We start from the raw sequence: 15016 nt of genomic DNA, 5'->3' as shown, positions 1-15016 counted from the left end.
CACTCCCTCATACTCCGTCGTCCTCTGTGGCCTTTCAGTGTTTCCACTGACTGACCACAACTCCCCCAACGCAGTCCTCCTCTGACCTTTCTAAATAAGCAGCAGCTAGAGGGAGATGGTGTTTGAGAAATAGAAAGACAAAGAGAGAAGTATCATCCCTCCCTGCCAGCACTGAGAAACAACAATCCCAGCTGTAACTAGTTACTGTATGTTACCACCACGCCCATGAGGCCAAATACAACTTTATTTATAAATAGTAAATCAACGACCCAGAACTGCCTCAGTAACCAGGCTTCCATCCAACCTTTTTATGCAAGTAAATGTCAGTAAAAAAAAAATGTCAGGATAGGCCGGATGGAAACAGAACATTTGTCGGTAAACGGTAAACTTTCCTTTCTGCATGACATCAGCAGTCTGGTGCTCCAAATAGTATACTTTCTCTAACACCAATAAACCCATCTGTTTAAAAATGAATTTAGTAAATGTCAACCTAGCAAGCCAGGCAACTAAAAGCAATTTTCGAAACAATGTTTTGGTTCGTTGCAGTTCAAATAATGACCAGAGTATTGCTTCAACTTTTTATTCATTATTACAGGAAAATAAACCCACAACAACCTAATTATTTACAAGGTAATGGCGAGCATACAGAAAATAGCTTACTGCAACAGTGTGACGAAATAAAAGTAAGTAATTATATCAGAGAATGTTCTAACTCCTGCATCAGCTTGTCACAGGATGATTTGGTCTGGTTGCTGTGGCATTCCGGTTACCACGACAAGGGACGTTGCATCAGTTTCAGATACTTTTTACATGTCTGTGTGACAAGTAAAGTGACAGTCGCAGCAACGGTTTACAGACATTCTACCGGAGAATAAATTAAATGTCATTTTGACCAGCGACATTCTAATTGTCTACAGACATGTCGTTAGACCTTAAAGCTTACAGGACGAATAAAAGTTCATAAAACTGCCTTTCGAAGGCTCTGGTCTGTCCAAGAAGTGAGGGTAAATGGTAGGCATGTCTCTGCTATCCACTTCGTTATTATTTTGGGTGTAGGGGAGGGTCACTTTTTTTTTTTTTAAGCATTCAGGGAGGGTTTAGATAAAATATATTTTGGGAGGGCCATCCATTTTCATTTCAGAGAGGTCCGATTTTATGCATGTAACCCTTATTATAAATAACGTTCAATTCCTAAAGGGATACTTCACCCAAATTACAAAATGACACATTGGTTTCCTTAACCTGCAAGCAGTCTATATGGACAAGGTATGCTTACGTTTGAGAATTTGTGGCACAAATCGATTCAAGTCATGTTACCGACATTAGCATTTATCGCGCATCTTGTCCAAATCATCCAAAAGTATCTAAAATTGATTTTGAAGCTCTACAAAGTCACTTATAGATTATTTGAACATGATGCGCGAAAAATGCAAATAGCGGTACTATGATTTGAATGGGATTTGTACCACGAATGCTAAAACGTTAGCAATTGGAAACAGTGCCAGGGAAACTAGACCAAAGCATGGATTGTCGTCATACCTTGTCCGTAGACTTCATACAGGGTAAGGAAACCAATATGTACTTTTGTAATTTGGATGAACTATTCCTTTAAGCTACAGATGAAATAAGTTATGAACTTCACAGGGTGGTGGAAAGTGCACTGTGATGAGCCTGATGCTCCTTTCCAATAAATATCGAGGGTCTTATGGTGACATGATAGATGCTTGGCTGCCTTTTGATAAATCAAAATAGTCTCGCTTTTTTGTCAATAATAATCTCATCATGCAGGCAAGCCTACCCACACTGTATCTGCCACCTGTTGTCTAGAGCGCACATGCCAAGACTAGAGTGGGAACATTCGCTATATAAATTCAAAATGCGATGGAAACACATTTAACTGAAAGTTATTTTTATGTGCACTACGTCATCACGCACAGCCTTTTATCCACAAGTCAATTTCATGGAAACATCTCTATTGGGAAAATGTGCATATTATTTTTCTGCAGACTTTAGAATATTCACATGAAATGTTATGAAATATTTGCCAATCGGATGGAAACCTAGCTTCTGGCTGGTTTCATGGCAATGGGCTGGGTTCTGTGCAAGATGTCAAAATGGCCCCAAGTCTGAATCTTGAATTACATTGTTGGACAAATATTGGTGACCTCCCCACCAAAAAAAATATAAACAAAAAAATACTGGACTGAGACAGAGCATTTTAAAGTTTATTTAGGAGAAATCAAGTACAAAAAAACAAACTAAATAAAGATGAACAAAACGTTTAAGGCAATGTAGTTTTCCATGTGAAGACACAGAGTTAGGCTAGTTCCTGTAACTTGTTGTCTAGAGGCACAAGCAGTCTAATACCAATTAAATAACATTGGAACATTAAACCCCAACATATCACTGAGTCAACTCGTGATAAGCCCTTACAGTTCCACTGCAGTACAGAAACACTAAAAACCTGCAGCAGTAATGTCACCCTGACATTATTACATTTATACTGAACAAAAATATAAATGCAACAATTTCAGTTCATATGAGGAAATCAGAATTTGGCCCTAATCTATGGATTTTACATGACTGGGAATACAGATATGAATTTGTTGGTCACAGATACCTTTAAAAAAAAAATGGGCCTCAGAATCTCGGTACGGTATTTTTGTGCATTCAAATTACCATCGATAAAATACAATTGTGTTTGTTGTCTGTAGCATATGCCTGCCCATTCCCTAACCCCACCGCCACCATGGGGCACTCTGTTCACAACATTGACATCAGCAAACCACTCGCCCACATGACGCCATACACGTGGTTTGCAGTTGTGAGGCCGGTTGGACGTACTGCCAAATTCTCTAAATGAACATTCAATTCTCTGGCAACAGCTCTGGTGGACATTCCTGCAGTCAACATACCAATTGCACGCTCCCTCAAAACTTGAGACATCTGTGGCATTGTGTTGTGTGACAAAACGTCACATTTTAGAGTGGCCTTTTATTGTCCCCAGCACAAGGTGCACCTGTGTAATGGTCATGCTGTTTAAACAGATTCTTGATATGGCACACCTGTCAGGTGGATGGATTATCTTGGCAAAAGAGAAATGCTCACTAACTGTGATGTAAACAAATGTATTTCAACTCATGAAACATGGGACCAACACTTTACATGTTTTATTTATAATTTTGTTCAGTGTACATTTAGATGGAGCAATTAGGGGTAAGTGCCTTGCTCAAGGGCACAGACGGATTTTTGACCTAGTCGGCTCAGGGATTCGAACCAGCAACCTTTCGGTTACTGGCCCAATGCGCTTAACCGCTAGGCTACTTGCCGCCCCTAGTATGCCTTGAGAGCCTTATTCATAGAATGACAACTCTGGAAAAACATCAACTTTTTAGATAGATAAAAATGCATCGTTAGAGGATAATGACTATCCAATGGCTGAATATCCAGTACATTGTTTAAAAAATGTATCTAGCATCTTTACGCACGGCGCAATGATAGTCTTTACAAATTAAAGAAAAAGACAAACGGAAATATGATAGTTTATGGAGTAATTCTTAAACAGTGTGTAGAATATTGGATGCAAGTACCGTACATAATTCTCACAAAGAAAGAGCTGAGGTGACTAAAACAATGTCAACGTACTATAACAGTGTTAACTCATAGGTTTACTAAAATAAATGGAAATAATTTCAGAAAGGTCATACAATTGTATTCATCCTGCACCTTTAATACATTAGATGTTCTAGAGTGGTACTACCCTGGATTCTATTCTCAATGTTTTTTTAACTCCCATACAGTTTAGGCTACACGATGGAAACACCACAAACGGAAGAGAAACTATCCTCATTGCACAAATCTTACTCTTACCAGATCTTACTTTAAACATAAAATTGAGTTGGGTAGTAATGGTGGAATGTTCATGCCATCGTCTCAATACAAGCATGAGCAAGGCTTTTGTTCAAGGCCAGCCATGATACGTGTGTGAAGTCACCAACATTTTTGTTTTTAGGGTTAATAAACCATTACACTTTCCAAAATGAAGACTGTGGAGTAGAAATCCTCATTACTAGACAATTTAACAAAATAAAAGTTAGTCAATTTGATAGCATTCAAAGTTCAACTGAAAGTTGAACCGAAACAGATTAGAGTAAATAAAATCATGACTAACGGCATTACGGTGAAGATAGTCAACTCCTAGATAGGACTTCTACAGATGTTCAATGTTTACTGTATTCAGTCATAGCATCCAGTAACACAGAACAATAATGCAATCTAGCCTATTATACTGCAGCCAGACAGCCTTGCCAGAGGCTGTGTTTTGTAGATGGATGCTTGTGTACACATTTTCTAATGAAAACCAGATACAAAAAATATATTTAGTATGACTGTACCAGCAGTGAGTATTTCTAAAACTGTTACTGACAAAAATAAATTCTGAGGGTGAATAGTATAGAATAACAAGGCTTATAATAGACACCAGCTATTTGAAACATGCATCTCGGTAAGCAGAATACTATCCTTATTACTAACTGTATCTATGAAATGAACCACAGTGAGTATTAGGAGAAGAACAAAAGGATCAAAACTAAAAATGTAAAGTCCACAAATAAGAAAGTGAGTCCAGTTCAGAATAGTTGGAGAGAGAGACAGCGAGCAAGCGAGAGAAACATTGGGACCGGAGGGAGGCACGAGCCTTAATTGCATTACCACAGTTAGTATTGTAAAAAAAATATATATTAATAATCATACAAATGTATTGTATGCTCCAAATGAAACAGGTATGCCGTTACCCCTACCTCAATCTAACACATAATAGTGCAAATCAGGGCCGGCCTTCCTTTCCAAGTGAAAACACACTCAAACACAAAGTTACAGGGTGAGTGAAGAGTTAAAGGAGATGGCAGGAGGATGGAGGCAGAAGAGGGGCAAACCAGACTATGGCTTTTTGTTTGAAGTGGCAGGTGAGTTCTTTGGCTAATAAGGAAGGCATGAGGGAGTTAAGACAGAACAGTACGCCTTCTCAAAGGCCTACATTAATTGATCGTTTTGGGAATCTGTCAGGGTAAGTGTTAAAAATGTTTAAAAATATATTCAATACAAGAACTCAAATAAAGACAAGTTGACATCAGGGCTGACTAATACTGGTCCTAGAGGGCTCCTCAAATGGATATTTCTGCCTTCAAAAGGAAGAATTTACACACTTGGACTCAATCCAAAACTGCCCTAACTGAACAAATGTATCAAATCCTCCTAGATCGGAGTCAGTCGTTTAATAGGAGTAGGAAGAAACCACCCCCCAAGGTCCGTAAAAAGCCAGTCTTGGTGTATAATACAGTATTCAAACTGATGATTCATCGTCTTGTTTAGCATGGTTGTCACCGTTGTTCTGAGCTCAGGGATGTCAAGCTTGACAATGAATGGTATAGGGAGGTCAATCGGTGCCCTTATCGGATGCCACAGACAAAAGAAGTGATTGTGTTTCACCATTCAACAGTAAGGGAGGCCCGGCCCATCTTTCAGGAGTCGGCCTCTGGACTGTGGGGGCCTCCCCCCGGCCCCTTGGCCTTGATCTGGAGCCAGGTCTTTCCCAAGGCCTTGGCAAAATGGTCGTCCACCGAGCCTGTGATGGACACAGAGTTGGAGACGGGCTCAGGCTCCTTGTAGTTCTTCCCCAGGCTGCGGCGGAAGTGCTCCTCGATCACAGGGTCGACGCCAGTGTTAGCTGGGATTACAGAAGAGAGTTGAGTACAAGGTGAGTATTAAAGCTCCTGAATTGAGTGAAGCTATTTATGAGTATTGAGAAATGTCTAAATTCCAAGGGTGGTTTGGTTACGATGTTACAGATAATATCCAATTGATGCACAGAAGATTTACCATTGGCCTTCCTCTGATCGATGGGTGGGCTGGGGCTGTGAGACTTGTGGCAGTGAGACAGGTAGCAATTGCGATTGCTTGCAGGAGCACAGGTGATCACAGAGGGACGATTCTATAAGATAAAAACAAAAAAGTTTACAACGTACAATAAGAGACCGTACGTAAGACGCAACTGATGAACGCATGACAGTATTTCGTAATTGTCAGAATTACCTGTGGTCTGTCCACAGGGCCGGGCATGGCAGGCCTCTCTGTGCCACCCAGTCCAGAGTTCAGGCTGTTTTTAGTCAGAGCCAGGGGCTGGTCCATCGCATAGGAGGGGATGGAGGCGTATAAGTGATTGTCATGCAGACCATTGGAGGAGGAAGTGATGTGCTCCATAGGGCTGTGGCCGAGGCTCCAAGGATTGCTGCGGTGGTCTCCACCGGCAGGCCGTCCCCTTGTTAAAGAGAGGACAAGTGGCAGATTACCCCGCAACAGCCTCACACAGGCCACCAACTGCGCCGGCTATTCATAGGCCACTTTAAAATCAATCTCGCTTTGATGTCAGGAGATTGGGCCGTGCAGACTGTAGCTTAATGAGGGTTCAGTGCTAGATTGTTCCAAAAGCAGCACAGTGTTTACTTATGACACACTTGTCTTTTAGGCACATTTAACCACATGCACACTCCTCCTGTGTGCAATCCTTCTCTGATATCGATACATATAGGCCCATTCACACCTGCAAATGTTTGGATACATTTGACATTAAAATATTGTCATGTAAAAAATAAAAACATCAAAAAAGTATGTAAGTTTACACTTACAGTTGAGCAGCAAACAGTCGGCTCATTTTGGTCATGTGGTCGTTGTCACAGTCAATGCGGTCATCTACTTGCTCCTCGCCATACTTCCTTTTGCTGGGGCAGATGGGTGGAGGACCGGTCCTCATGTTGGTCATTGCAGAGGGCAGCGAGGGCATCCTGGACTCACCTGTAAGAGAAGATTCAGCTGTAGAGAACAGTCTCCGTTTATACATTTCATGCAAACCAGAGTGATTATGTCTCAATAATTTAGAACTGCAGAGTATTCCGAAGGTTTTAAAACAAAATCAGTAACAATAGGTTTGAGCCATCCTCCCCCACGTGATCTAGTTACCTGTGACCATTACCTACTAAGTGGACATAACGTTAGAGGTTTAGCTTGACTTTCTATCTGTCAATCCTTGCAGCCACAATGACTAAAATCAAAAAAGGTGTAATTGATCAATACATTAAATTTTGTTAGCTAACGTTACCCACGGTTTGGTTTGTTATGGTGATAATGGATTGCTAAACGTAAATGATAAACAAATTATGGGGGCAGCCATAGCTGGCTAACTAGTTAGCTAACTATCTGAACTACGAGGGCTAGCTAGCGAACAACTAGTACTAGCTTGCTACGCCAATAAAACATTTATTGAAAATGAGCAAGTTATTCTCCCTTACCTTCGTAGTGTAGACTCCCGATATTGTTGTTCATTTTGTCCAGGAACTGATAGTTCAACAGGTCCATTCTCGTGAAAAACATTTACGCGTACTAGCTACTTGCTAACATCAACGTTAGCAAAATAGCTGCTGGTTAACTAGTTAGTCCTAGAATATAAGAAATATAAAATATTAGCTAGATAACGTTAAATAACATTATAGGTACCTAGCTAGTTAGCTAATAGCAACCTCTGGCAACTAACGTCAGCTAATATGTGTCACTGAGTGTGTCCCTGTCAAATGGCCCACTTCGCCTGTAAACATTGGACCCGTTAGCTGGCAAGGCTAACTGCCTACCTACCTGCCCTGGTAGCGCTACGCTGGTTAACTAGCTACGCTGGTTAACTAGCTACCTAGCTACGCTGGTTAGCTACCTAGCTACGCTGGTTAGCTACCTAGCTACGCTGGTTAGCTACCTAGCTACGCTGGTTAGCTACCTAGCTACGCTGGTTAGCTACCTAGCTACGCTGGTTAGCTACCTAGCTACGCTGGTTAGCTAAGAAGATATAAACTTACAATTGGTTCGAGTAAGAGGTCCAGATCAGATGATCGATAGTCAAAACGAACTGGGGATCAACTTTCAGAAAATCAGCTCATCGTCGGTATTCAATATGTTTCGCAAACACAATTCAGACAAAAGGGACGTTGCGCCACATTTCAGCTTAGCTAAACAACGTAGCTAGCTACTAGCCAACTAACCCCGATGACTCATAGCTGCGCTCCTTCTTCTTCTTTTGTATTATTGCGCTCCGCAAACAAATGTTATACGTGCATGCCGCCACCTACGGTATTGGCTGTGTATCAGCCTACTATTCTGTAGTATGAATGCCAAAAAAACAAAACTTATTGACGCACGTCATTCATATATCACTCTCTATTGGCCTCGGCCTACTCACAGGGATCCTCTTAGGATCCCTCACCCTGGACCCATCTTCCCCTACTACTCTCTTCACTGCCTCAGCGTAGGACACCTGGCATAGGACACCTTCTGGCAACCTCAACCTGCATTCTCTCTGCACCATGGGTACCCATAAAGTTTACACACATATCTTCTCTCCCATGACCCACTCAATTTACGGTGCTTTCAAAAAAACTGGGAACTCAGAAAAAGTTCAAAGGGTGCCAGAGTTTTAGACTTGGAATTCCGAGTTGGAGGACCGTTCAAAACTATTTTTCCCAGTCTGAGCTTTTTTTTTCTTCAGATTTCCCAGTTGTTTTGAACCTACTGATGTTGGAAGTCTGAGATTTCCCAGTTCCCAGTTGTTTTTAACTCGGAATTCAAAAATGTCAGACTTCCGACTACAGCGCGTGAACAGTTCCGACTTCAACTGTGAACTCGAGGAAAAAATTAGCTCCAACTGGGAAAAATATTTTTAAACGGTCATCCAACTCGGAATTCCAAGTCCGGAACTCGATCATCTTTCTAGAGCTCCGACTATCCGACCAGAAGATCACTGACATCATGATTTAACCTTTCCCAGTTGTTGTGAAAGCACCACTACAGAGGGAGGACTTTGACATGCAAGAAAAAAAGGGCGGCTACTTTGAAGAATCTCAAATATAAAATATATTTTGATTTGTTTAACACTTTTTTGGTTACTACATGATTCCATATTGTGTTATTTCATAGTTTTGATATCTTCACTATTATTCTATAATGTAGAAAATTGTAAAAATAAAGAAAAACCCTGGAATGAGTGGGTGCGTCCAAACTTTTAACTGGTACTTTATAAATATGAATATTTATAAATACAGTGCCTTCAGAAAGTATTCACACCCCTTGAATTTTCTCACATTTTGTTGTGTTACAGCCTGATTGAAAATGCATAAAATTTAGAATATTTTTTTTACTTGCCTACACACACTACTACCCCATAATGTCAAAGTGGAATTAAGTTTTTCAAAAATGTTGCAAATTAATAAAAAATGAAAAGTTGAAATGTCTTGAGTCAATAAGTATTCAACCCCTTTGTTATGGCAAGCCTAAATAAGTTCAGGAGTAAGAATTTGCTTAAAAGTCACATAATAACGTGCATGGACTCAGTCTGTGTGCAATAATAGTGTTTAACATGATTTTTGGATGACTACCTCATCTCTGTACCCCATGCATACAAATATCTGTAAGGTCCCTCAATCAAGCAGTGAATTTCAAACACAGATTCAACCACAAAGACCAGGGAGGTTTTGCAATGCCTTGCAAAGAAGGGCACCTATTGATAGATGGGTTACCATTTTAAAAAGCAGACATTGAATATCCCTTTGAGCATGGTGAAGTTATTAATTACACTTTGTATGTTTTATCAATACACCCAGTCACCACAAAGACACAGTTGTCCTTCCTACCTCAGTTGCCAGAGAGGAAGGAAACTGCTCAGGGATTTCACCATGAGGCCAATGGTGACTTTAAATCAGTTACAAAGTTGAATGGCTGCGATAGGCGAAAACTGAGGATGGATCAGCAACATTGTAGTTACACAATACTAACCTAATTGACAGAGTGAAAAGAAGGAAGCCTGTACAGAATACAAATATTCCAAAACGTGCATCCTGTTTGCAACAAGGCACTAAAGTAATACTGCAAAAAATGTGGCAAAGCAATACATTTTTTGTCCTGAATACAAAGTGTTAGGTTTGGGTCAAATCCAATACAACACATTACTGAGTACCACTCTCCATATTTTCAAGCATAGTGGTGGCTGCATCAAGTTATGGGTATACTTGTAATCGTTAAGGACTGGGGAGTTTTTCAGGATAAAAAAGAAACTAAATGTAGCTAAGCACAGGCAAAATCCTAGAGGATAATCTGGTTCAGTCAATTTTGATATTATAGAGTACTGTGTGTAGATTGTTGACAAAAAAATTACAATTCACTCAATTTTAATCCCACTTTGTAACACCCTAAAATCTGGAAAAAGTCAAGGGTTGTGAATACTTTCTGAAGGCACTTTATATACAGTACAGTGCATTCGGAAAGTATTCAGACCCTTTGACTTTTCCCCCAAAAAATTATGTTACAGCCTTATTCTAAAATTGATTAAATAAAACAAATTTCTCATCAATCTACACACAATACCTCATAATGACAAAGCGAAAACAGGTTTTTAGAAATGTTTGCAAATACCTTATTTACATAAGTATTCAGACCCTTTGCTATGAGACTCGAAATTGAGCTCAGGTGCATCCTGTTTCCATTGATCATCCTTGAGATGTTTCTACAACTTGATTGGAGTAAATTCAATTGATTGGACATAATTTGGAAAGGCACACACACCTGTCTATATAAGGTCCCACAGTTGACAATGCATGTCTGAGCAAAAACCAAGCCATGAGTGTCACGTTCGTTCATAGACGGGTCAGACCAAGGCGCAGCGTGATATGCATACATGTTTATTTTACGACAAAACAATAAACCAACGAAACGTGACGTCCAAAGGTAACACACAACAAACCTCACATGGAACAAGATCCCACAACACCTAATTGCCAATAGGCTGCCTAAGTATGCTCCCCAATCAGAGACAACGAGCGACAGCTGCCTCTGATTGGGAAACACACCCGGCCAAACATAGAACTACAAAACCTAGATCACAAACATAGAAAATACAACATAGAAAATCACACCCTGACTCAACAAATAAGAGTCCCCAGAGTCAGGGCGTGACAGTACCCCCCCCCCCAAAGGTGCGGACTCCGACCGCACAACCTTTACTTAACAGGGTAGGGGCCGGGTGGGCATTCCGCCTCGGAGGCGGATCCGGCTCCGGGCGTGACAACCACCTATTCTCTGCCTCCCTGTTGCGCCCCTGGTCTGGTCTGGACCTCGGCGCGCTGCTTCCCCTCTCCTTCCTCCCACTATACTCCAAGCCCTGTCTGGACCCTGGTGTGGGAGACCCCGAACCTGGAGAGGGGCAGACGTCTGGGTCTGGACTGGAGCCGCTGACCGGAGCTGGACCGGGTACCGGTGGAGCGGACTGCTCAGGCTCCGGACTGGAGCCGCTGACCGGAGCTGGACTAGGCACCGGTGGAGCGGACTGCTCTGGCTCCAGAATGGAGCCGCTGACCGGATCTGGACTGTACCCCGGTGGAGCGGACTGCTCTGGCTCCGGAGTGGAGCCGCTGACCGGATCTGGACTGGACCCCGGTGGAGCGGACTGCTCTGGCTCCGGACTGGAGCAGCTGACCGGAGCTGGATCAGGCACCGGTGGAGCTGACTGCTCTGGCTCCGGACTGGAGCTGCTGACTGGTGCCGGACCAGGCACCAGTGGAACGGGCACGGGTCTGGTGCGAGGAGCAGGCACGGGCCGAACCGGACTAGGAACATGCACCACTGGCTTGGTGCGAGGAGCAGGAACAGGCCGGGCCGGACTGGCGACACGCACCACTGACTTGGTGCGAGGAGCGGGAACAGGCCGGACTGGCAACGCGCACCACTGGCTTGGTGTGAGGAGCAGGAACAGGCCGGGCCGGGCTAGGAACACGCACCACTGGTTTGGTGCGAGGAGCAGGAACGGGCCGTACCGGACTGTGGAGGCGGACTGGAGGTCTGAAGAGGAGAACTGGCACAACCCGTCCTGGCTGGATGCCTACTTCCGCACAGTATGTGTGAGGCATTAGCACAGGACGCACAGGGCTGTGCACGCGCACTGACGATACAGTATGTAGAACCGGTGCAGGATATGCGGGACCGAGGAGGTGTACTGGAGACCAGGAGCGTTGAGCCGGCACACCCCGTCCTGGCTGGCTGCCCATCTTCGCACGGCACGTGCGTGGTGCTAGCACAGGACGTACAGGACTGTGCCGGCACACTGGCGACACAGTACGTAGCTCCGCATAACACGGAGCCTGCCCAGTCACACGCCTCCTCGCGTGAGTGCGGGGAGTTGGCTCTGCTCTAACACTAGGCTCCGCCAACCACCCTTTTAGCCCCCCCCCCCCCAACATTTTCTTGGGGCTGTCTCTCGGGCTTCTTCCTTGGCCAGCGCCTTCTGCGTTGCCGCTGCTCCTCTCTATACCGGGCCTCCACTGTCTCCTCCCAAGGACGGCGATCCATCCCGGCCTGAATCTCCTCCCATGTCCAGGATCCCTTTCCTTCCAGGATCTCCTACCATGTCCAGGCTGTCTGCTCCTGGACACGCTGGACACGCTGGACACGCTACAAGACCATGGTGCTTGCCTACGGAGCTGTGAGGGGAACGGCACCTCCGTACCTTCAGGCTCTGATCAGTCCCTACACCCAAACGAGGGCACTGCGTTCATCCACCTCTGGCCTGCTGGCTCCCCTACCTCTGCGGAAGCATAGTTCCCGCTCAGCCCAGTCAAAACTGTTCGCTGCTCTGGCACCCCAATGGTGGAACAAGCTCCCTCACGACGCCAGGACAGCGGAGTCACTCACCACCTTCCGGAGACATTTGAAACCCCACCTCTTTAAGGAATACCTGGGATAGGATAAAGTAATCTTCGTAAATTATATCATAGGTAGGACTGGTGGAGTTATGTCGCACATGCAGCTAACAAAAACATATGGAAACGTCTGCTATACCCAAAATTACAACAAAATAATTGCAGCATTACCGCAAAAATGGAAGAGGAAAGTGGAAGGGAGAAAAAGTAAGGAACTTGTCTGTCGGCCCTGCATTAAAGAACATCATTGGTTAAAGAAAATTGTGATGAATAAAAAAGTATACCAGTTTCATTTAAGGACCAAAGGATTGACAGCCGTCCCATATAGATTGTGAAATAGTTGGGAAGAGATTTTTGACGTACCGATTCCATGGCAAAGTGTTTATGAACTGATACGCAAAACGACGCCGGATTCAAAACTTTAGAGTTTTTCTATTTAAATTATTATACAAAATTCTTGCTACCAATAGAAGGTTATTTATATGGGGGATACAATCTTCCCAGCTCCGCAGATTTTGCTGCGAAGAGACAGAATCATTAGATCATTTGTTTTGGTACTGTCCATTTGTATTTTGTTTTTGGTCACAGGTCCAGGAATGGCTGAAGGATTGCAATATTTACCTGGAACTAACCCTGCAGATAGCACTACTGGGTGTTCTGAAAAGTCATAGTCAATCGATCAATAATATTATAATACTTTTAGCAAAAATGTTTATTTTCAATTTACAATCTGTAGAAACAATGAGAATAGAAGGGTTCAGAACCTTTGTGAAACATCACAGTACAGTTGAAAAATATATGGCAAATAGAAATCCAATATGGATGGTGTTAAGAGATGAGATGGGAGGTGTTGAATGGAGCTGAAGGATGGGACTAATAACAACTAACAACAACTAATAACAACAAGATAACTAATGTAAAGCATACTGTGTCCATAATAAGTATATAGGTTATAGGTTGAGAGCTTTTGTGAAAGAGCACAGCTAGAAAGATATGGCATATAGAAGCAAACCGGATGGACATCATGAAAATGATCGGAGAGGTTGAGGGTAGAGGAATTTCAGAAGTAAAAACAAACAAAATAGAATTATTGTAAAATTGACTGTGTCCAATTTAACTCTTTGGCCATGAATGCCAAGCATCACGTCTGGAGGAAACCTAGCACCATCCGTACGGTGAAGCATGGTGGTGGCAGCATCATGCTGTGGGGACGTTTTTCAGCGGCAGGGACTGGGAGACTGGTCAGGATCGAGGGATAGATGAACGGAGCAAAGTCCAGAGAGATCCTTGATGAAAACTTGCTCCAGAGCACTCGGGACCTCAGAAAGGGGCGGTTCACCTTCCAACAGGACAACGACCCTAAGCACAGAGTCAAGACAACGCAGGAGTGGCTTCAGGATAAGTCTCTGAATGTCCTTGAGTGGCCAAGCAAGAGCCCGGACTTGAACGCGATCGAACATCCCTGGAGAGACCTGAAAACGTAACCCCCGCAAGGCTGCCAGCCCAGACGGCATCCCTAGCCACGTCCTCAGAGCATGCGCAGACCAGCTGGCTGGTGTGTTTATGGACATATTCAACCTCTCCCTATCCCAGTCTGCTGTCCCCACATGCTTCAAGATGGCCACCATTGTTCCTGTACCCAAGAAAGCAAAGGTAACTGAATTAAATGACTATCTCCCCGTAGCACTCACCTCTGTCATCATGAAGTGCTTTGAGAGACTAGTCAAGGATCATATCACCTCTACCTTACCTGTCACCCTAGACCCACTTCAATTTGCTTACCGCCCCAATAGATCCACAGACGATGCAATCACACTGCACACTGCCCTATCCCATCTGGACAAGAGGAATACCTATGTAAGAATGCTGTTCATTGACTATAGCTCAGCATTCAACACCATAGTACCCTCCAAGCTCATCATTAAGCTCAAGGCCCTGGGTCTGAACCCCGCCCTGTGCAACTGGGTCCTGGACTTCCTGACGGGCCGCCCCCAGGTGGTGAAGGTAGGAAACAACATCTCCACTTCGCTGATCCTCAACACTGGGGCCCCACAAGGGTGCGTGCTCAGCCCCCTCCTGTACTCCCTGTTCACCCATGACTGCATGGCCAAGCACGCCTCCAACTCAATCATTAAGTTTGCAGACAACACAACAGTTGAAGGCTTGATTACCAACAATGACGAGACAGCCTACAGGGAGGAGGTGAGGGCTCTGGGAGTGTGTTGCCAGGAAAA

The 15016-nt window shown here is 43.7% G+C and overlaps 1 protein-coding gene across 2 annotated transcripts; it reads right to left on the bottom strand.

The window, feature by feature from the left end:
• Positions 1 to 3530: 3530 nt before the first annotated feature.
• LOC121538559 (transcription cofactor vestigial-like protein 4) lies at positions 3531 to 8255 on the bottom strand. Of its 2 annotated transcripts, none has more exons than XM_041846686.2 (6): positions 7899 to 8255; positions 7344 to 7490; positions 6684 to 6867; positions 6091 to 6316; positions 5878 to 5989; positions 3531 to 5725 (listed from the first exon to the last, which is right to left on the bottom strand). In XM_041846686.2, the coding sequence occupies exons 2-6, from the start codon at positions 7423 to 7425 to the stop codon at positions 5520 to 5522; spliced, it is 810 nt and encodes a 269-aa protein (XP_041702620.1). In that variant the 5' UTR covers positions 7426 to 7490; positions 7899 to 8255; the 3' UTR covers positions 3531 to 5519. The 2 variants fall into 2 exon arrangements, with proteins under 2 accessions (XP_041702620.1, XP_041702621.1); XM_041846687.2 differs by having other exon boundaries at positions 6684 to 6849; positions 7899 to 8244.
• Between the last annotated feature and the right edge of the window lie 6761 nt (positions 8256 to 15016).

This window comes from Coregonus clupeaformis, chromosome 24, assembly GCF_020615455.1.
Source record: "Coregonus clupeaformis isolate EN_2021a chromosome 24, ASM2061545v1, whole genome shotgun sequence".
In the NCBI taxonomy this organism is placed as follows: Eukaryota; Metazoa; Chordata; class Actinopteri; order Salmoniformes; family Salmonidae; genus Coregonus; species Coregonus clupeaformis.
The sequence above is the reverse complement of the archived record's forward strand: the minus strand, read 5'-3'. Positions and strand labels throughout refer to the sequence as shown.

Excerpts from the sequence above, each read along its gene's own strand:
- LOC121538559 (XM_041846686.2), bottom strand. The coding sequence starts at position 7,425 with ATGTTTTTCACGAGAATGGACCTGTTGAACTATCAGTTCCTGGACAAA. Across the intron at positions 6,868-7,343 it reads CGGGAGTCTACACTACGAAG|CTGAATCTTCTCTTACAGGT; the intron begins GTAAGGGAGAAT and ends TGTTCTCTACAG. Across the intron at positions 5,726-5,877 it reads CGATCAGAGGAAGGCCAATG|CTAACACTGGCGTCGACCCT; the intron begins GTAAATCTTCTG and ends CTGTAATCCCAG.